Here is a 22,527-nt window from a genome sequence, read left to right on the forward strand (position 1 = left end):
AACTGAAAAAAAAAAAATGAAAAAGTTAAAAAAACAAAGATGAACTGGCCAATATATCCTTCACCAAATCCAATTTTCTCCAATAATATCAAATAATGTGTTCCATATCCTCCAAGATATGCAAATTCAGAACTATTGAAGCAAAACATGCACACATCTGGAGATAATGACCTAGGAGGCCTACTACTCTCAAATAAACGGTTAGTGCTAACTCTATTAAGAACAACCAACCAAATAAAAGCCTTAATTTTGGAGGGAACTTTGCCCTTCAAATACTGTGATGGTGTGAAAAGGCACATTCACCCAGATCAAAAACTCCAACAAATATTTGCAAAAAAAAAAAAAGCGCCCCCCTCCCCCCAAAAAAATCCAGAAGAATCCATCACTCACTTCCACACACCCTCCTTGTTGGAAGGACAGCAACCCTCCAAGGCTCCAACAAACACAACAAAGACAATAGCTCCTTTGCCACCCTATCATTAGGAGACATGGAAACAGAAATCCCACAAAAAATTCTCCCCACTAGATTACGAAAAATAAGAAATGTCCTAATTATGCAATGAAGAGAGACGATATAAAATGAGGAAAAGGCAAAATGTCGATCCACCACATGGGTTTTCCTAGAAACAAATGCAAAGCCCATTGGCCATCCCAAAGTTGGTGCTTGGAATAAACATGGGTAAAGCTGTGATATACATCTCCAAGGAGGAAAAGAAGATCTAAAACCCACACTAGCATCCCACACATTTACTTGTAATCCAATTTTACTTTTAATTACTTTATGCCAAATGGAGTTCTCCTTTAATTACTTTGAGAGGGTTACCATTTTCCCAAAAAAGGTAAGTAAAAAAAAAAAAAACTAACACTGAAGCTGCACTCAACACCTCACAATGGACAAAAGTTCACTTGTTTCATTAGAAGCTAAGCACTCACACAAATATCCAGGCTAATAGCATTATTAGGCCTCCTCGCCAATAACAGACCATTAGTATTAATTGTGAAAAAAACAAAGTCCATGTGTATGCCTTAATTTTAGGACGTGTTTTGGGCGGCATATCCGGCACTATTCATGGGAATGTGGCTCTTGGAATGTTGGATGCCTATGCTTGAGAACCCATGGGATTGCCAAGGATCATAGGCTCCATCAGAATGCAAGATGCCCCTAAAACATGGGCATTCATAATCCACATCTCTTAGATAATCTTGGATTCCCTAGGAATCCAACCTCATGGGACAAAAATAACCCAGGACGAAATTGCCCCTCCTCATTCATTATTATTGTACTACTATTGTTTGATAAAAAGTAAAAACAGAAGATATATTACAAAGAAATATGAGAAATTACAACCTACGCGAAGACACGAAATCCTCCAAAAATTAAAAAAACCATAATCCAAAGAGAAAGAAAAGTAAAAACAAAAAACTCACCAACAAAGCCACTTTTTAATACCTTTCATTGTAGTTCACCATCCACTTCAAATTAGCCAAATTCCTCTATCCCACTTCCCCTTACTTTTACCACCATCTAGTCGAATTTCATTTCTGCTAAGATCAAACAACTATAAAATTCATTTTATCCATCAATTTCTAAGCCTCTGAATTCTTTCAAGAAGTCTCCTCCACAGGGGTAGGCAGAATTTCATCCTAAAATTATTATTTTATATCCATTCCATCATCCTCAAATAGAAATCTCCTTCAATTCTACCATTAGAGATGAAGGAACATACGATATTCCCAAGAAAATCAAACGAATCAAAACCATATCCATTCTTAGATTGCTACTTTACCTAAAAGCTTAAGTTGTTAGGTTGTGGGCCAACAATGTATACAAAGCTTCAATACTCCCCTGCATGTGCAGCAGCCCAACAACACGTGGATGGATAAACACACAACAGATAATACCCATTGCAAGAAATATAATAATTTTTTAGCCATGACATAATAAACGTGGGCAAGAAGACTAGAACTAAGGACCTCCTGATAACCAGCTCTAATACCATCTTGAATAAATGGATAAAATGGAAGAGCTAACCTCAATGATAGGTCTCTCCTTCTATTTAAAATATATGTCAAGTACATACTAATGACATTAATGTCCTTACTAAGTCACACTTACTAACATAACTCTAGCACATACTAATAATGCCAAATGACTAAAATAACCATTAACAATCCCCCTCTAGCTCAAGGAGGCTCTCCTCCTTTGAGTCATCGTGCGTATACCAACAAATTGGGATCATCCAAGCGACAAGAACGACTCAAATTGGACGAAGATGTAGGAGGATTGGGCACAATCATTAGGCTAGGATTTGGAAGGCAAGGCAGAGGAAGAGACACATTAAGGTCAACAAAACTCAAGAAATCAAAGTAGAATGGTGTAGACTTAAACAAGGTGACATAAAAAAAGAATCGATGTAAACTAGAGCTATAACATCAATATCCCTTTTGAGTATAGGCATACCCCAAAAAAATACATTTGATAGCACGAGGATCCAACTTATCCGTTCGTGGAGTTAAGTGATGGACAAAAGACACACAACCAAACATACAAGGAGGAAGGCAGAACAAAGGAACCTTAGGAAGATAACTAGATATGGATTTTACCACCACGGACAAAGGATGGCATTTTATTAATGAGAGAACAAGCAGTGTGCATAGCATCACTCCAAAAAACCTTGGAGGACATTCATTTGATACAATAGGGTATGAGTGGCTTCAAGATATTTGTTTTTCCATTTTGCAACTTCATTTTGTTATGGAGTGTAGGCACAAGATGATTGATGGATTATACCATAATTAATCATATAAGTAATGAATTGGGTACTGAAGTACTCCTTGGCATTATCACTAGGAAGTATCCTGACTAGCATATCAAATAGGACAGAATGCACAAAAGATATTAAACAATTCAAAACGATCTTTCATTAATTAAAGTTGAGTCATTCTAGAGTAGTCAATTTGACATGACACGACTAGGATCCCAAACATCATAATGGACAGAGTGAAATGACTAACTGCCCGTTTATTGACCTAGAAGCAATGGGAACATGATGATGTTTTCCCAATTGACAAAACTCACACTCAAGACTAGACGCAGAGCTCAAGGTAGGAACTAGCTATTTCAATTTGTCCAAGGACGGATAACCAAAGCAACAAAGGATTTGAAGTGGTGTAGCAATGGCTGTGTAGGCAATGGGAGTAAAGAGTGACTCAAAGCATTAAAGTCCACAAGCCTCGCGTCCTGTGCCAATTATCTTCCTCATCATCAAATCCTAAATAACCAGAGACCAATAAAGAAGGTTACAAAACAATTTAGTGGCTTTGTAAGCTTACTAACTGACATAAGATTGAAAGGAAGCTTAGGAATGTACAATACAGAACAAAGAGTGATGGAGGAGTAGGATTTACTGTTCCTATCCCCTCAATTGTAGTTGTGGATCCATCAGCAAGGGAAACTTGAGGTAGATTTCTAAGATACTGAAGGGTAGAAAAAAAGTTTGTTACACCAATCATATGGTTAGTAGCAGCAAAGTTGATAATCCAATTGACTAATGGGAGAGATACAAGATGGCATACAAAATGTAGGATTACCCTTTTAAGCAAAAGATGTAATGTGATGAGATGCTTGTTGGGATGCTTGATACCGTAAGAACCTTGAATACTCTTTCTCCAAGATAATTATGGTATGCTATTTACCTAAACAAATGCCCAATGAGGGAAACAAACTGTTGGGATTTGAGGACATCATCCCAACACACACACAACTTCGATACAGCAGCAAATCAGATATACACAGCAAACAAAATGCTCTTGGGATTCCAAAAGTGAACTTCTGAACCAAGCAAAACAACAACTGAACTTTCAGACCAACTGAAACAACACGAGTCAACCATTAAATCAACCACGAACGAGTCACCAACAACTAGACATAGCACAGCCACAACCCTACGAAATCGATGTATAAACACTGGTGCTGCTCCAAGAGACTCACTAATGAACTTTACTAATACTGAACAACACCAGATTGCCATGAGTGCATGGTCAAAAAAGGTTAGATTTTTAAAAAAAAAACATGCCCAATAGCCCGATATTTTGGTCAATGGAAGTGATCAAGACTTCCTGCCAAAAAAAATGCAGAAAATGGTGGCTGAAATTTGTTTCACGCGCCGGCATGTAGGGTCAGCACTGCCAACAGTCAGCCTGTGCGTGAAGGCGCATGAGGAGGTTTCTAGCAAAGAGGTTTTGCAGATCTACAAATCGAAGGGTTCTGTTGTCGGTTTTACTGTTGGTTTTGTGAAATATGAAAGATTTTGAAGGTACTGAGTTGGGCAGCGGCAACCAGGGAATTTTCTAGCAACAACAGAGTTTCCAACAATCCCTGAACTTGTTTCTAGCCTGTAGGAGTGTGGTTAATCCTCCTATACTGACTGATTTGCATGGGATGGCTAAGCTTAGGGTTTGGTTTGATGATAGGGTTTAAGGTTTTGTTTTGTGATAGGGTTTAGTGTTTCATTTCGTGACAGAGTTTAGGGTTTGGTTTGTTGGTGGTGGTAAGGTTTAGATTGGATCTTGCTCTAATACCATGTTGAACAATTGGGTAAAATGGAAGACCTAACATCAACGAAAGATCTCTCCCTCTATTTATGATATATGTCAAGTACAATACCAATGACCAACCCTTACTCGCACTTACTAATGTAACACATACTAATAATGCTAAATGACTAAACAACCATTAACACCTCCCACCAGCTTCCTCTCAAACATTTTGACCACCCCATCACAAACTGCTTTTGGCTTGAAAGAAGCACCCCACTCCACAATGCATTTTTTATAGGAAAAAAATTATATTAAGGAAGAAGAAATATGCAGATTCTTAGATCTGATGAAGCTTGAAACCACAAAAAAACAAATCTTAGGTAGCTAACATCCTCTTCATTCACTCAACAATCAATCATCTGCAAAGAGCAGATGAAATATCATAAGCATTTCAGTCCTCAGCCCAACCAAAAAGCATCTAATGAAGCATTCCTCCACCATTCTGCCAAGAAGATGAGTTAGGGCTACTATGATCTAAAGAATATAAAGGGAGATTGGATTTCCCTGTCTCAACCCCGTGGCACTCAGAAATTTTTTGGTGGCCTTCTAACAATAATTGAGTAGCACGTAGTTGAGATGCAAAATCCAGTCTACAGCATTTTCTTCCAAATCCCATTCTATGTGACAAGTGCAAAGGGAAATCACAACGGTCACAATCATAGGCCTTTTTATATATGACTCCACAAATCATCATTGGCTCTAAGCTTTTAATTCTTGAGTCTACGCACTCTCCACTAAAATGGCATCAAGGATTTGGCCCTCAGGTACAGGAGCATTTTGATTATCCAAGACCACTTCCCAACTGCCCCTTTCAGTCCAAGAGCCAACACCTTTGCCAATGTTGCCACCAAAATTTGTCAAGGAGAATTTGGATCAATCGCGACTTTGATCACCTGCCAAGAATGAGAGAAAAAGGGCTTGGAGGACCCGGGGCGTACTCCGGGGGATCACTCCAATGCCTAGTCAAGGAATTTGGAAGGATTATATAAATGCAAAAGTAAAGGAGTGAGGGATGATGAGATAAGATCCCTTACCTTCCTAAGCAGGTCCTTTTTATAGGCATTTCGTATACCTCCTTATTGATTTCCCTACTAATGGATATTCATTTGGATCACAAGAGTTACACTTCGGCTATTGATATGTTACTAGGGAGTAAAGCTTGGTGTACTAACCTCTTGCTTTAACTAATGGACGTTACCTCCTTTCTATTGGTCCCTTTATGCCTTTTCATTTTTTGATCTTACGTAAGTTAATGTTGAGTTTAATGTTGGGGTCTCTTTTAGTTTACATCAGCCAGCAACTTTGAGGAACTCGAAAACTCCCTGCCAAACTGATCAGTCTTAGTTTAGACTCCTTTCAAGCCTATGATGCTCAAAGAACTAATGGAAGGCTGACATTACCTCACCTTTGTGGTGTTCCAATCATGCTTGCAGAACACCGTAGTGATTCCATCAAGACCAGTGGCTAGGCCTTTATAACATTGGCATGTCTTCAAAGTTGCCTCCACTTCCTCATCCATTAAGGCCCCCCAAGTCGATCCTATCTCCCTCGCCACTAGGTTTTTAGTTCCATGTTATAAAGGGGTCTTCTGTACCCGCTTCTTCATATAAGAACCCATAAAACCCGCTATTGTCACACCCATCATCCCATCAATAATGATATAACCTCTCCCGAGGATTAGCAATTCTAAGGGAAAAAAATTTAGTATTATTGTAGCTTTCTAGCAGCCACAAAGATCTAGCTTTTTTTTGTGAGACATCAATAGCTTCACTACCTCTCCTTAAAAGGCTATCCCCCGCTTTTGTTATGCTCCTCCACAAACATGTTACAATTTCCTTCTTTGATATCTAGCTCCTTGATTTCCATGAGAATTTGAGACATTCTCACCCAAAAGTGTCTTTATTCTACCCCTTTCAAATCATCCTTCAATACTTTTATTTTCCTAGCCAAATTGCAGTAGGATCAAGGTCTTAAATTTCTATTTCGACTCAAATTTCGAAGCTCCAAAAGTACGGAAATTTCGATTTCGATGTCAATTTCGATTTCGATTTGAAAAAATAACAGAAATTAGTAGTAAAGCATGGAATTCTTTGTGAAACTTTAGAAATGGTTAACAAACATAATAATATAAGTTTTAGGACTAATATATTACAAATTAAATACATCTATGTTTTGTGTGAGGTGGAAAAGTTGTAAAATAGTATGTGTATCAAACATATGTGTAAGATAATATACATTAAACATATTCAGCTAATGCAAATGGAATTCATAAATCATTTAAATATTATTTGTTATACAAATAATGATAATTTAGACATGAATGGTTAAATAAAATATCACTGTAAGTTTATTTTTTCATATAATTTCAAAAGCAATTGTAATAATCTTTTGCTTTGATAATATAAATGAAAGAAATTAAGATAGAAATTTCACTTTACTCCTAAATTTCTCATTTGAATCCTGACAAAATTTCATCGTATGGTTAAAATTTCGACAAGTTTCGCTAAAATTTCAAGATTTCGAATTTTCAGATGATTCATTGATATTTTGACGGAAATTATGCAAGACGGAAATCGACTGCCATTTCGATTTCAAGGGTGGCGGAAATCGGAAATTTCGACGGAAATTTCAACAGTTTCGTGGAAATTTAAGACCATGAGTAGGATATCCTTCCATCTCACGGAGCTTTTCCACCACCCCAAGTCAACTCCCTTGTCCCAATCTATTTAAGCCACATATTTTGAAATAGAAAGTGTTTTTACCTTTGTCCATGCCTCCACATTCCATAAACAAAGGCGAGTGACCTGACATAGTTTAAAGAGACACTACAACATATCAGAATAGTTCCCTCACACTCGGTGGAAATGAGGAATATGTCAATTGTGGACACTTAACACCTATAGTTTGACGGTAACAGTTGCAGTGGAACGGTTGCAGTTATCGCAAACGTTATGTAATAGGTAAAGGTCACCACAACCATGAATTCATTTTTTACATTAGCAAACTTCTTAAAAACATATAATTCACATGCTTTAATCCTAGAATCCTATACACTAATGCTTTAAATGATTTTTAATAAATTTTAATCAATCTAAATGTAATATATACCACAAGTATTGGATGTCATCATGGTCGTTTTAGTTGTCACTGGCGAGAAGAAGCATGCATTTGCTACTTTTCATTACTTTATTGACTATAAGTAAATTTTAATCTAGGAAATCATAAATATAAAGAAATATAAATATATAGAAAGCCATCTTTTGTACTCTTTTAAGTCTTCAATGGGATTTTTGTTATCCAAAAAATAAAATATTCATATGTTAAACAAGAAAAAAATTGCATACAATAGGACCTATTTCACTCTCCAAAATAGGCGAATGAAAAACTGGGGGAAAAAAATAAAATTGAAAGTACTTAGAATACGAACATATGTAATTTAATGAGGGAAAAAGTTGGGTTTATTATGATGGTAGTTAATGAAAAAAATGCACACTAAATGTCAAGGAAAATAAACCATTTTTTATTTTTTTTAAAAAAATCACCAACTAAATAAGCAAACTTAGTTTTTAAGGTTCAGTAAAGGGAAAAGAGACTGGGGAAATGCACAAAAAGGACTAAAAACCTATTTTAATCATTCACATCCAGTTTGGCACTATAACAACCCGTAACAGCCTATAACGGCCTGTAATATTTTGTAATAGCCATTATGGTCTCGTAACAACCATTACGATTGTGAATCAACATTCCTCCTAGATACATGTAACAATCTCAAAAAGGCACTGATACTATTACATAACATCTACAACGGCCATTAAGTTCCGCTTTTTAATACTATGCCTGGGAGAACACCTTTTGTTCTAGAGCACCTTTTCTTTCTTCTTGAAACCAAAATTAGCCATCTTACTGGGTAAAGGGCCCAAATCCAATACAATTGTGAAGGACCCAGGCCCAAACCAACCAATCTTCAATCTCTGATTTACCTCGAGCAAACCCTACCCACCAATGTTTCATGCCCATAGTCTTCCTCAACTAACCCTTGTAGCTCCTCACTATTTTCTGTTGGTACTTAGTTCTTCGCATCACCAAACTTTGAACAATCATGGACATTTTCAAACAACCACTATTCCTTGCACCATCAATATCCTCGTTGCCCAGCAAATACAATGCCCTTAACAAAAGGAGGATCTTTCTTACTTGTAACTCCCACCACCGATAAAGCTCCCCAATTGCCCAACCACCGAGGACAAACTTTCAGCAATCCATCCCTCTGCCTCCAAAGAAACCCTAACCCATGATTATGTGCTGACTTTCTCTCTAATTCAAACACAAAGCTGCCCTTTCCCACTTTCTCTAGTTGCGAATTGAAGGATTCCCTTCAAATTCGATAGTACACGCCATGGTTTTAAATAACGGCCGTTACGTAGCGTAACGGCTGATACGTAACGGAAATCAGAGGGCCCGAAACCGATAAGGGCCGATATTGCGGTTCGGAAAAAATTCACGGCCGTAACGGCTGTTACGGAGGCGTAACGGCACGTAACGGCCGATACTCCAACGTTACATGTCGTAACGTCCGTTACGGACCGTTACATGGCCGACAGGTAGCATATTCGCTGAAGGGCAGCAGGCAGCAGCGGTACTTTCCCCCTCTCCCCAGTCCCCACACCCATCTGCCATTCAAAGGGTAAAAAGGAAAGTTACAAACTGACCTTGAAAATTTGTTGGCCTTCGGCAATAAGAAGGCTTCGAAGCCTGAGAGTGAGCACACCGAAGCTACCGAGCAGATCTACTCAGAATTGCAGACTTGCAGTTCCAGGCTTCCAGTTCCAGCAACTTGGCGAGTCACCGGCGACGGCGAAAGGTCTGCAGCAGCTCCGCCAGTCGTCGCAGTAGGCACCTTCCTCCGCCAGTCGTCGCAGTCGGCACCTTCCTCCGCCAGTCGTCGCAGTCGGCACCAGCCAGCCTCTCGATTTCAGCTTCGGAGGCTCGGAGCTTGGAGTCATCGCTGGCTCGCTGCTTTGTGCTTCGCTCCTTCGACTGTTCGAGGCTCCTCCGAGTTCCCTCGAATCCCTCCCCTCTCTCGGTCTGACTCGACTACAGGCCTCAGCGTATGAGACACTCTAACACCCACAGCACTTTTCATTATGTTTTTTTTGTTTTTTAAATTATATTTTGTTGTACCACAGCCCTTTTCATTCTTTTCATTCTGTTTATTTTTTTAAATTATATTTTGTTGTAAAATAGGTTTGTTAAATTGAATTAAAAAAAAAGTAATTTAATAGAGTAAAAAATTAGAAATCATTAATAATTATGTAAAATAAAATTTTCTTAATTTATAAATATCTTAATTGTATTATATTTTTTGAAAGATAATTATGAAAATTAATTCCATGACATAGCAAGCAATTATTAATATTATATAATTAATATTTTTTAAGGTTAGTAAATAATTAATATTTACCAATAATAATTGAAGCCTTTTTTATAATAATATTTGAATATCAATAATCCACTACTGCATTCACCATCTAAACAAAGCATTAAAATAATGTATGTACACAAGACATCCATGTGATGGCATTTTATATTATCTAGGCTTAATTGAGCTCTATTTTTCACCATTCTTAAAGAATTCCAAGGAATACTCTGCACAATTATTATAATATTTAGTCTTAGGATTTGCCAAACTTATAGAAATAAAATTAATTCATGGCACCAATTGGCTAACATACTATTTATGTCAGCTGGACAAAGTGGTCATTTTGATAAAGAAGATATCATATTCACTCCCATCTATTGAAAAAATATTAAATAATATTCATATTATAAAAGAAAAAAAAATTAAATAACATCACCCATTTTATGTTACATGTGTATCTACTTGCCATTTCTTGAGTAGGTTGACCCTGTTTATTAATATTTTTTAAGTTTTAAAACATTATTTTGACCTTAAATTTAAAATTAGGTAAAATAAATGTTTACATCTATTTTTTGTTTTTAGTTATCAAATAAAGTAAAAATTAATAACTTAATAAAAAAAAAATTAACCTAATAGTTAATACATTAATAAATTTGATTTTTACTAATTACTACTGGAATTTGTAGAAAATTTTAATTTTAATCCATATACTGAGAAAATGTTTAAAAAATTAAATAGTCAATTTGTAATGTATGGATCTCTATTTGTGATGCTATGATGTATATGAAAGTAGAGCAAAAATCTTTTTCACCTGTTAATTTCTTATAGTTATAAATGAAAATAAAATCAAGCTATAAAAAATAATGAAAATATCTTTTTAAAGATAAAGGAATATATTTTTTTGGTAATAAAATATCTAATATTTTATAATTTTGTTTATTTAAATATAAAAATAATAAACATTACTTATTATTTTTAATCAAATATTATACTTATTTTTACGTAATAAGTATTTAAAATTAGGACTATTTAGTACTTATTATTTAATATTTACTAAATTACTAATTATATTATTCCTGTCATTGTAGGAAGGTTGTAACTTTGTATTTTCTTTATATTTTGGGTAGAGATCATCAAATTAAATCTATCAATATGTCACGTGATAGAGGAAATGAAAACTTACCTAGTGAAGATATTGGATGGCATTTTGGTACTGCGGTAGACGGTAATAGACATGTTATTATGTGTAAGTTATGTGGGAAGATAATCAAAGGGGGCATTACACACTTGAAACAACACTTGGCACATTAAAAGGGTCAAGTAGCTGGATGCTCAAATGTGACCACACAAGTAAGAAAACAAATGATGAAACATCTACAACAGTATGCTGAGAAGAAAAGAGATAAACAAAAAAGGCAAGAAGAAGCAGAAGCCCAAATTAGAGGAGATTTTAAGAATTTGGGCGATGAAGAAGACTTGGAAGAAGAAAGTATGAGATTTGCTCGACAAGAAAGCATGCGATCACAACAACAATGGGAAGAGAGACAAAGATTTCGAGCAAGAACAACTGGAAGGGGTAATATTTATGAAGAGGGAGGTGGCTCTGGCAGTGGTGCTACCAGTGGTTTCAATAGAGCAGGAGCTCGATCTTATAGTGGTCGAGAAGCTGGAGGTAGTGGACGACAATGGATCAATCCTGATGCCCCTGAAGCTAGACTAAAGGCAATGGATCCTATTTTAGAAAGAAGCAAGAGTGCGAAACAACCAAAACTCAATACAAAGTTACTGAAAGGTTTAAGAAGTAAATTAGGAAAAGCGGTTGGAAAATTCCTAATTTATAATCGGATTCCAGCGAATGTAGTTGACTCTCCATTTATGCAGCCTATGCTTGATATTGCTGCAGAGGTTGGAAAGGGGGTGAAGGGTCCATCACCCTATGAGATATCTGAAATTTATTTGGAGCAAGAGTATCAAGAAATGAAAAATTATATAGCTTCTTTTACTGGAATTTGGAAGGAAAGAGGTGTAACACTTATGTGTGATGGTTGGTCAGGACCAACTAGAAAACACATTATAAACTTTTTAGTTTATTGCGATAGAGGCACCGTGTTTCATAAATCAGTTGATGCCTCTGATGTGCCAAGCAGAACAGCTGAATATTATTTCAGGTAATTTTCTAATTTTAATTGTATATGCAAATAGTATTATGAACTTGCATGTTTTTAATTAAATAGTAGTAATTATTGAATCTATAATTTCATTTCAGATTAATGGATGAGGTGGTTGAAGAAATTGGAGAGGAGAATGTTGTCCAAGTAGTGACTGATAATGAAGCTGCAATGAAGGCAGGAGGAAAATTATTAATGCAGAAGAGGCCCAATCTCTATTGGACAGCATGTGCAGCTCATTGCATAGACCTTATTCTTGAAGATATTGGTAAGAAAAGTAACGTGAAGAAGGTCTTAGAAGATGCAAGAACAATAACCTCATTTATTTACAACCACACATGGACAGTGAATTTCATGAAGAAATTCACAAATAATAAAGAGTTACTTCGCCCTGCCATCACTCGATTTGCCACAAATTTCATTGCTTTGGAGACTATTGTCAGGCATAAACAAGCACTAAGGGAAATGTTTACATCTGATGCTTGGAAAAACTCAAGGTTTGGAATGGCAAAATCAGGCCCAGCATATGATTCAAAGAAAATTATCTTAGGCAAAGAGTTTTGGCAAAAGGCCTCTGATATAATTAAAGTGCAAGAACCCTTGGTGAAAGTTCTTAAATTGGTTGATGGTGATGAAAAACCAACCATGGGCTTCATATACGAGGCAATTGATAGGGCGAAGTTGGCCATTCAAAAAGATTGCCGGTTTTACAAAGACTATTGGAAAATTATTGACAACCGGTGGAGTTTTCAGTTGCACCAAGATTTGCACGCTGCTGGTAAGTGTAAATCAAATACAATTTCTTATTATTTTAACTTTTAAATTATGCATAGTTGCATTAGAAAACTACTGATTAATATGTTTCTAAATTTAATTGTAGGGTATTTTTTGAACCCACAATTTCTTTATGGTGCCCCACCCTCTCCTGAAGTTGCTAGAGAAGTCATGGATGGAGTTAAAAAAGTGATAACCAAGTTGGTACCCGATATAGATACTCAAATTCGGGCTATTAATCAAGTAAGTATTGGTTCCATTAAATTGAATAATGAATTGTTCTAGTATTCTGTAATACTTTCAAGAATAATTATTAATACATCTAATTAATTAATTATATTTCACAATCATCATTTTTTAGTTGTTGCTATATCGAGATAGGCAGGAGACTTTTGGAACCCCGTTGGCTCAAAGGGCAGTGAAACAAACAAATCCTGGTAAATATGGCTATATAGCTAAATAATGGAGAATTACTCTATTTTCTCTCTTTGTGTTCAAATTTGACTTTTGAAATACGCTATACTAACATAAAACTCTTTTTAATTATTCATGCAGCTGAATGGTGGATTCATTATGGCTTGTGTGCTCCTGAGCTCCAAAGAATAGCAATTAGAGTTCTTAGCCAGACCACATCAGCTTCGAACTGTGAGCGTAATTGGAGCACCTTTAGCCTCATCCATACGACAACAAGAAATAGATTAAAGTACATGAGACTACAAAAACTTGTTTTCGTACATTACAACATGAGGTTAAAGTTAAGACGTACAATGAGAAGAAGCCAACGAGAAATTGAAGAGGGTTTCAATCCTATCAATTTGGACTACATTTTCGAAGAAGATGATCCTTTAAGTCAATGGTTAGAGGAGAGAGAGACACCACTACTCGACGGTCAGGACAATTCAAATTGGTTAAATGAAGAGGTTGGTGGTACTACAGAAGGAGGTGATCAACCACCAATAAACGCGCATGATGATTCAGGTTCAAGCCCTGAACGTACACAAAGTGATGACAATCTTGGTTTGAGCCCACCAAGTGATGATGATGGTAATAGTGGTGCTGGAGCTGGGGTTGGGGGGGGTGGCAGTGGTGGTGGTGGAGGCGGCGGTGTAGAATATAATTATGGATATGATACAGGGACATCATTTGGAAGGGATATATATCCTTCTGATCCTTATGGACTACATGACATACCTGAAAATTATGACTTGGGTATTCCTCCAGGGAACCAATCTTCACAACCCAGGAGAAGGAGGAGTGCTGTGGTGACCCTAGCGATTCTACTGAAGATTCATATGGTGTGGTTCGTAGTTTTGGCGAGTTTGGTTTAGATGGTTCATCATCACAATCATATGGATCTCATCCAGCATATCCACATTATGCATCTCGTGACTCACATTTTTATCCCAGTGGATCAGGAATCTCAGGATCTAGTGAGTCTTCTTCTACACACTACCCAGAGCCAGCCCCTGCCCCAACTTATAGACATTATTCAGGAGAATTTTCATCACCAATACATTTTCAAGAGCAACAACAAAATGATGCAAACTTGGGTTCATTCAACTATGTATTTCCACAAGGATGGGGAGATAATTTCCCATCCCAATCTCAAGATACAGATGCAAATTATGAAGACCCTCCACGTCATTCTTTTTGGTGGTGACATGTGTTATATTATAAATTTGTAATATTGTATTCATGTATTTTCAACTATTTATTGATATTTGATATTAATCACTTTTTAAATTCATGTATGTGTAATGTGTATATTGAGTATTAAGTCTATTGAGTATTGATTCATTTTTAGTAACTTTATGACTTAAATTAATTGATTCTTACATTTCTACATCTTTTTACTCATTAAAGTAATATAAACTATAAAAAAATATGCTTTTTTTTGTAAACAGCGCACTAAAATTAATATAAAAATCATAATGCCTATTAAAAAGCATTTGTAGGTTGAATGAAAGCCTTCAAAATTCATTAAAAATCATGTATTAATGGATTTCATGCTTATTTTTTAATTTTCGCATGGTTGTGCATGCGTGAAAAAAATTCACGACCGTTACGCCCGCTTCCCGTTACGTAACACCCGCGTCTCCCGCGACCCGCGACACCCGCGACCGTTTCGCGACGTTATCCGCGACCGCGATTTCGAACCATGGTACACGCCAAACACAATCGTCTCCCATAGTGAGAGATAATCATGGTTGAAAATCAACAATAAGTGCATGAGAGCTTCAAGAGAGGTGGGGGGAAGTGAGAGCAAGAGCAACATCCTATAGTGGAGTCATAGGTGAACTTCATTACATTCAAGGAGATAAAAAGGCAGTCAAGGAAAGAAGATTAAAGAAGAAAGAAAGAGGCCTCATCCATTGCCCTTCACGCTGTCATTGCAGAAGCAATCAGCCTACTTAGTTGGATGAATTCACATTGTAATCAGAGGTCATAGTCCAAGCATTATCAACCTTGATCTCCGCCTTTTCAGATAACCATGATATGGCTTTCCAGTTAGAATCCTAGTTTGAAGGTTTAATTGCCTTCAATCTCCTCTTGCTAGCTAAGGATCTTTTTCTTTGCCCTCTTTTTTTGGGGAGGGAGGGAGGAGGGTCTAAGATATAGAGGGAGGTATTTTTTTCTTTTGTGAAATGACCTATGACAAGTTCCGAGAGTTATTTTGCCAATATGTGCCCACTTTAGAATAAGATGGATTGCATTGCAAAATGTTTTTGATGTTTTACTTACTAGCACAAAAAATTTCTTTTTCATGGGGGATTCAAATCAAAACAAATCAGTCGGGGGGAAAAAAAAAACAGAAAAATTGCACAAGTTTTTGGTTTATTTTGTTTATTATTTTTTACATAAACTGCAAACAAGGCAAGAACAACTCAGCAAGTCACAGCCCATGGTTTGCAGAGAGTTGTAAAATGTTCAGTTGTTTTACTTCTTCAAATGGAAGAAAACTTTGACAAATCATGGATGAGTAGTTAAGGCTATTTGTAGAAATTATGTATACAATGGGTCATACAAGATGGAAACCAAAACTATGGTTGTCAAAATTCAACAAAAAATGAACTTCTTACCCAATATAGGGCCAATTTAGCTGCTCCTCACGTCTCAATGCTGGTGTTACTTGGCAATAAAAGAAACCAGTTAGCGTCAACGCATATGCAGCCACTCTGCCTAGTAGTAGCAAAACATTTGTAGCTTTGCTGGGAGAGGAAAACAGGATTTTTTTTGTTACCCAACAACAATCAAATTCTCAGAAAAGCATACAAGCATACAACAAGGCCTAAGTTTAAGAGGCTACAAACCAAATACCTCCGTGAATGTTTGTGTAGGTCCCAGTGAAGAAACTTAAGACGGTTCTCCTCCGATAAATCTTTATTAATATAATCAATTGCATTAGCAAACTCTGCACGAAGAATGGACTCTCGTGGCTTCTTCTCATATGTCTGTTGATTGCATGGAGCGGCATCAATCAAGATGGAATTAGAAGATTAAATAATTCAAAATCTGAGAATTAAGCATATAACTTGATTTTCCTTTTTGGTAGAAAAATAAAATAAGAAAGGGCATTCAGTTTTTCAAGTTTTTCTATCACCCACCATTCTTTGTGGTAATAATATCATCAGCATCAATTAAGTTACTCACCTTCCACTTAAAATCTTTTCCCAAGCAGATGAATATAAATATTAAGATTATGAAAAATATGAAAACTTAAGAGAACTAAAAGTTGTACACCCATTAATCAATTCAAAAACATACCTTAATCAAATTCAAAATAATTATAGGGTTGTCATATCTCTTGACAAGATTTTCAAAATGAAGTCTGGTGGCTTCATAATTTTGATCCTTCTTTGACACTGAAAGAGACAGAAATCAGCAGAAAGATTGAAACACATACACCATTACCTACTATGCTACACTTGACATTCAAGGACATACATATAATATCAGGTTTAAGATTCAATCGTGAAGTTTCCTGCGACCAGAAAAGAGGGATTGACCCACGGTTCTGAACAACAGAACTAATTCGCACAGGAAATCCTTGAGGGACATCCTCAAACACAATCTGTTCTGTCTCAACATCATTAGCTACTCTGCCCTTCTCGTTTACACCTCGCTTCAGATACCTGAATCAGGGACAAAGCAATGAATGACACGCGTTAACATCAACACATTATGTAGAGAAAAGAATGGTCTATGCGCTTCAGGACACAATCTCCATCTTCCCTTCTATTTTTTTCTTTTAAGACAAAGCAATGCGATAGAAGAAACCACATCAAACAAATCAGATAATCATAAACATATCACCTTCATTCACTTATTCAAAATATATAGTGAGTGGATTACACATTTAAATTTTTACATGACACACAGTAGTGACCAAATGGCCAACTTGAAATCAGGAGACACAGCAATGCAACAATAGAAACCAAAATCAAACAATCAGATAATCATTAATATATCACAGTCAATCTTATATTCAGAAAATACAGTGACCGGATCACACATTTAAATTTTACATGAAATTAGTTAATGACAAAATAATCAACTTTCTATTCAGGACAGTGGGTTCCAGAAGAAGATACAAAAAACACAATCTGTTTCCTTAAAAAATATTATCATTATTAATAAATGACAGACAAGCAAATACATTCTTTTCATCTACACAACCAGTCCTACCTTGTTCCAGCATAATGGCGTGAGCGTCTCGCAATGAGGGTCAGTTTGAAGTCCCGCCCAGATACTGAAAGTTTGGCCTGAATTCAGAGCATTAAAAGGCATCAATAAAACAGAAAACTCATGAAGCTTTCAGAAAAAGTAAAAAATATTCAAATTATTGAATGAAAAACGCAAACAAGAAAGCCCACTACGTCAAATCATACAAAGAAGCCAACAGTAACAATTTCCAGCAGAAAATGTTACACTCAAGCAATATGATCCTGCCTCATTATAAATCCCTAGGAAATTCACTCTAGTGCTCAATGATAGGTTCACAAACATGTTAAAAAAACCAGTCATACTCAATATAAACAAAAAAGCTCTCAAATTTTTTTAAACAAAACAAGCATTAAATAAATTGCAGAAAATGACTATCTATCAAGGTAGACATCAATTGAAAACATTGAAAAAATGAAACTTTCAGGCTGGAAAACTTGGTTTTACATAAATCATCAAAGCTAAAATTAGAAGGGGACAATAAAGGTCAATAAAATTCCTGTATAACACAGCCAAAGGAAAAGCTCAGAAAGATATAGTAGGGAAAAAGTAAGTGGACATATCATGCTCAATATTTTTATTCCCACAGACCAGTTAATTTATTCATTTGATTATATGTCAGAAGAACTCATGCAAACGTTATACAAGCCTCACCTGTTTGAAAAAACCATACACCAATGCAACAGTCCAAAGAGTATTTTGAAGGTGATTCCTGATTCCCCGTGTCAAGAACTCATTCCAGACAAACATAGTTTCATAGAGTACTTGCCCTGATGCATTATCTAATAAGTTCTTTTGAAGACTGCGCATAACATGGTATGAATAGCTGAAGAAGAAGTCCTTCGTAAGATCCACTGTGCACAGGAGCTTCTTGTACCTGCACCATGAACAGAAACATGAAACAAATCACCGAAGCCATGCAAAAAGCTAAATAAATCATAAGAAAGATATAAAGCATTATAAACTGCAACTAGGAAAAAAGAAGTTTCGTGCCCCCTTCAAGCATCATGACATCTAGCTTAAAAAGGCTATATATTGATTCTAGACACACAATCAGTATCCAGATATAACCACCAAAAAAACAATAACCAAACAAAATGCCAAAAATGAAATGTTCTAATGTCTGTTGCTAGAAATTCACAACTATCATTTATTGAGAAGTATAGGACTATGGTACACAATGACCTGAAAAAAATACATAAACAAAGACCAAGTTTTTTTCCTGTTTAAATGACATATACAGTTTCCTTCAGAAACACAAGGGAAAAATTACATTTACATGGAGCATGGACAAAAGACCTGTTCTCATTCTTAGAAATGGCGACGTTGGACTGAACAGAAGAATTTGGAAGAGGAATCATCTCACTCTTGGAGACAGCATACACAGTATGGCCACATATTGCACCAATCTGCCTCCTCCTTGTGATAAGCAGCATGTAATAAGGCCCCAAAAATTTAATGAAGCCTAATAAAACACAACGCACAGAAAGCACTGTTAGACAATGGAACAAGACTTGCAAGATAATGGAGACTTGGGGCACAAATTCAAACTAATTTTTACCGACCAACAATTCCATAACATGTAGTTACAAATTTCAGTCCACCAGTTGACCTGTTGCCTTCATGTATCCGTCTCAACAGGTCAGAGCATTCACTTTCACTGTATGTGGTTGAATCTTCACGAATGTTTAGCTCAGATGGCTCCAACCTATCAATCTTTAGTACTCTCCAAAATGTCCTGCTCTTGTCCCTACCTATCATGTAAAACTTCTGTAGAATAATACACCGGAAACAATGGTGTAAAATGATTTAGAAATACGAACACAAAAATTCTGCACAAAATATGATACATTAACTCTTATCCAAATATATATGTGGTATATATGTTTTTTACTCATTAGAAATAGATATTCCACTATTGCTTTGTAAAGCAAAGATAAAAATAAAATTGTGCAAAAAAAAAAAAAAACAAATCATAAGTCTAACAAGTTGGGCTCACCTATATGAATCATTTTGCACAATTGTGCAAAATCTAGGGCAAGAACCAAAGAAATTGAAGTGCTGTTGACCAGCATCCTCTAATTTTGCGTGATCTACCTCTACCCCTATCTCTCCTACATCCTCTAATGACAATTACATCACTCTTTGTAACAGGAAATCAATTAGTCTGTGCTGCAAATGCACGACCCATCGTGGCCTTCCTTCCCTTTTCTCATCTTCTACAAATGTTATGCCCCTTCCACCGGTCCACACTACAAATGCGTTCGTTCATTAATTCATTCTTTTCAAGGTTATGCCACTCATCCATCTTTACATTCTAATTTCAGCTACATTTACATTTTGAATATGTTGTGTAGCTGCCCTATAAATTTTTCATTTTAATTGTAGGAATAATCTACGATCACATACACACCAAATGCACTTCTCCAATTACCCAACCCGACTATGTATCATCCTCTTCAATTCTCCTTCAGTTTTCATAATAAAAGACAAGTATAACATTGTTCAATGGACAAAAGCACAAACCTGAAGTGGGGGAAATACTAGAAACTCAATACAATAAAGTATCACACTACAACTCAAAAGGAAGAATGCTAAAAAAAAAAAAAAAATTAGAAGTTCAACAATTGCTCATAAATTTCTGGCAGGTAAAGAAAAAAGCTAAGTGTGAATTAAATAACAATAAAGACCAGGCAACGGTTGAATAAGTTGTGATAACATAGCCTCACATGCAGTACGTGACTAGGTGTACATTTCACAATCATATCAACATAAATTTGGTATTTGACTGCAATCTCAATTAGGAGCAATGAAGAAAGAGAGAAAAGGATTAAGAAAATTGAAAATAAGGGGGTAGAAAGGGAGAAGGTTTAGGCCTTAGAAAGTTTAAATAAGAAACATAAGTCTATATACAACAAGAAATATATCTTTGTCCTGATTCTTTGCATGTGTATGACAAATTAATGTACGAAAAAATAATAACAATAAATTGATTGATATTTGTTAAATAGAAGAGGTTTTCCCATCTCTATTTTGAAATTAAAAAAAAAAATTGCATTCAACAAAATGTTTTGTAATGAAGAAGTTTCTTAGGGTAAACTCGGTGGGGAAAAACTAGCAGTTTCCGGATAACTTAATCTCATACAAGGTACTTTGAGACCCAATAATGATTGAACTAAATAATGAACAAGGGTCACACATTCTAAGTATGCTTTATGTAAGATTTAAAACAAATTGATTAACGTTCGGTGAGTATTATGGAGGCATCAGTGTCATCATTAAAAGAAACTATTAAAAAACCAGGGTATAGGATAATTCCAGGCAAGCATCTCTTAAAAAAGACCAGGTACATGGATGTCAATGATGTCAACAACACCAGCGCGAACACAACGTTTGATCAGCGATCATTTTAGACAATCTAAAGCCCACAAGTGGCAAAGGGATGCTAAGATCCGCATGCAATTACACAGGCACATACACCCAAAACCCCCCAGAGCAACAATGCTCACGAGTATGGACTAATTCAGAGGTCCGGTTAATAACTTAATCGAGGTCTAGAAAAGCACCCCCAAAAAAAACATACATGGGAAAGAAACATGGGCTTATATACCGAGCGAGTCTCGTAGAGCCTGAATTTCTGCATACATCCAGGGGCAGGGGCAGGAGGTTGTTCGTCTTCAATGAAAGAGTGCGATTGTGTCCGCGGGGACTCATTCTCCGATGTCATGGAATAGGAGCTCAGATCCCGAGCCTCGGGCTCGGGAACCGATCAGACCGGCATGCGAGGGTGGGCTCGAAGAATTACTCACCGGAGGCCCGAGCACGAACAACGCCGACGCCAATACCACATTCTAGTGTTTGGCTGCTTCAAATACAGCATCTTTACTTCGAATACAATTCCTCCTCTTCCATTCACCAGGGATGTCCAAGCACCAGAATCGCGGATCTCATTTATGGAAATAAATGTGTCTGCACGCACTCAGGCGCACCGGCACGGAGAAAAAAATAACCCAAAAAAAAAAAAGAGGAAAGAATTAAACAACCAAAGGATCGAACGAATTTAAAACAGCTAGGAATAGTTGAAAATTGAAGCTTCGCCGATCAGAAAATCAAAGAAAAAAAAGTTTGCAGGCTTCGTTTGGCAAAGATACGGAGAGAGAAACAAGAAAATTAGGGATAAAAAATCCAAGAAACCAGAGTGGAGTTTGTTTTGCTGCTGTTGTCGGCGATGATGACGACGATCATGATGAATGATGCTGCTAGAGAGAGAGAGAGAGAGAGAGAGAGAGAGGGAGAATGAGAGGGATTCAGATCCCAGAGACCGAATTGAAACCACTGCTTGGATGACCGCAGCACCGTCCACTCAATATACCGAAATGCAGAAATTATTAATCATGGTTTGCTTCTGCTGACCTTCTTATTTTATGCCTCCGGCGGCACTAAAATACTTGCTTTTTGTTCTTAATAATGGTTGATTAATGACTCCGCCTGCCGCTGGCTGATTCATCATTGCGTTTTTTCATTTATAGCTAGCCATCCGTGGTCTCTATTTTTAAAATTTTAAAAAAATTATAAAAATAAAATAACAAAAAAAATTAAATTATATTAAGGCCATTTAGATAATTATAAGTATATTTTGAAATAATTATACGTAGTTATATGGATAAATATAACATAATCATTACCTTATATTTTATGAGCATTTGAATTTGAAGCTGTATTAAATTGGGATAAAATGTAATATAAAATTGTATTAAAATTTGTTTAAATTAATGTTAATCCAAATCCAAAATCTAAAATTCATACTTCCAAACGTAATATAAGGGCATTTAAAAAAGTTATAGA

At 36.2% G+C, this 22,527-nt stretch overlaps 1 protein-coding gene across 2 annotated transcripts in view; it reads right to left on the reverse strand.

The window, feature by feature from the left end:
* LOC131157281 (phosphoinositide phosphatase SAC3-like) overlaps window positions 1–22,177 on the reverse strand; it is a 42,026-nt gene extending 19,849 nt beyond the window's left edge. Inside the window, exons 1-9 of one of the 2 annotated variants that reach the window (XM_058111303.1) lie at window positions 21,293–22,177; window positions 19,248–19,452; window positions 18,982–19,147; window positions 18,337–18,559; window positions 17,647–17,723; window positions 16,906–17,093; window positions 16,726–16,823; window positions 16,279–16,412; window positions 16,041–16,169 (exon numbers count right to left, since the gene is read on the reverse strand). In XM_058111303.1, the coding sequence (XP_057967286.1) occupies window positions 16,041–16,169; window positions 16,279–16,412; window positions 16,726–16,823; window positions 16,906–17,093; window positions 17,647–17,723; window positions 18,337–18,559; window positions 18,982–19,147; window positions 19,248–19,452; window positions 21,293–21,409 (1,337 nt within the window). In that variant the 5' untranslated portion in view covers window positions 21,410–22,177. Of the gene's footprint in view, window positions 1–16,040; window positions 16,170–16,278; window positions 16,413–16,725; window positions 16,824–16,905; window positions 17,094–17,646; window positions 17,724–18,336; window positions 18,560–18,981; window positions 19,148–19,243; window positions 19,453–21,292 lie in introns of those variants that run through there. The other variant, XM_058111304.1, reaches the window with a different exon arrangement.
* Between the last annotated feature and the right edge of the window lie 350 nt (window positions 22,178–22,527).

Source organism: Malania oleifera, chromosome 6, assembly GCF_029873635.1.
Source record: "Malania oleifera isolate guangnan ecotype guangnan chromosome 6, ASM2987363v1, whole genome shotgun sequence".
Lineage (NCBI taxonomy): Eukaryota > Viridiplantae > Streptophyta > Magnoliopsida > Santalales > Ximeniaceae > Malania > Malania oleifera.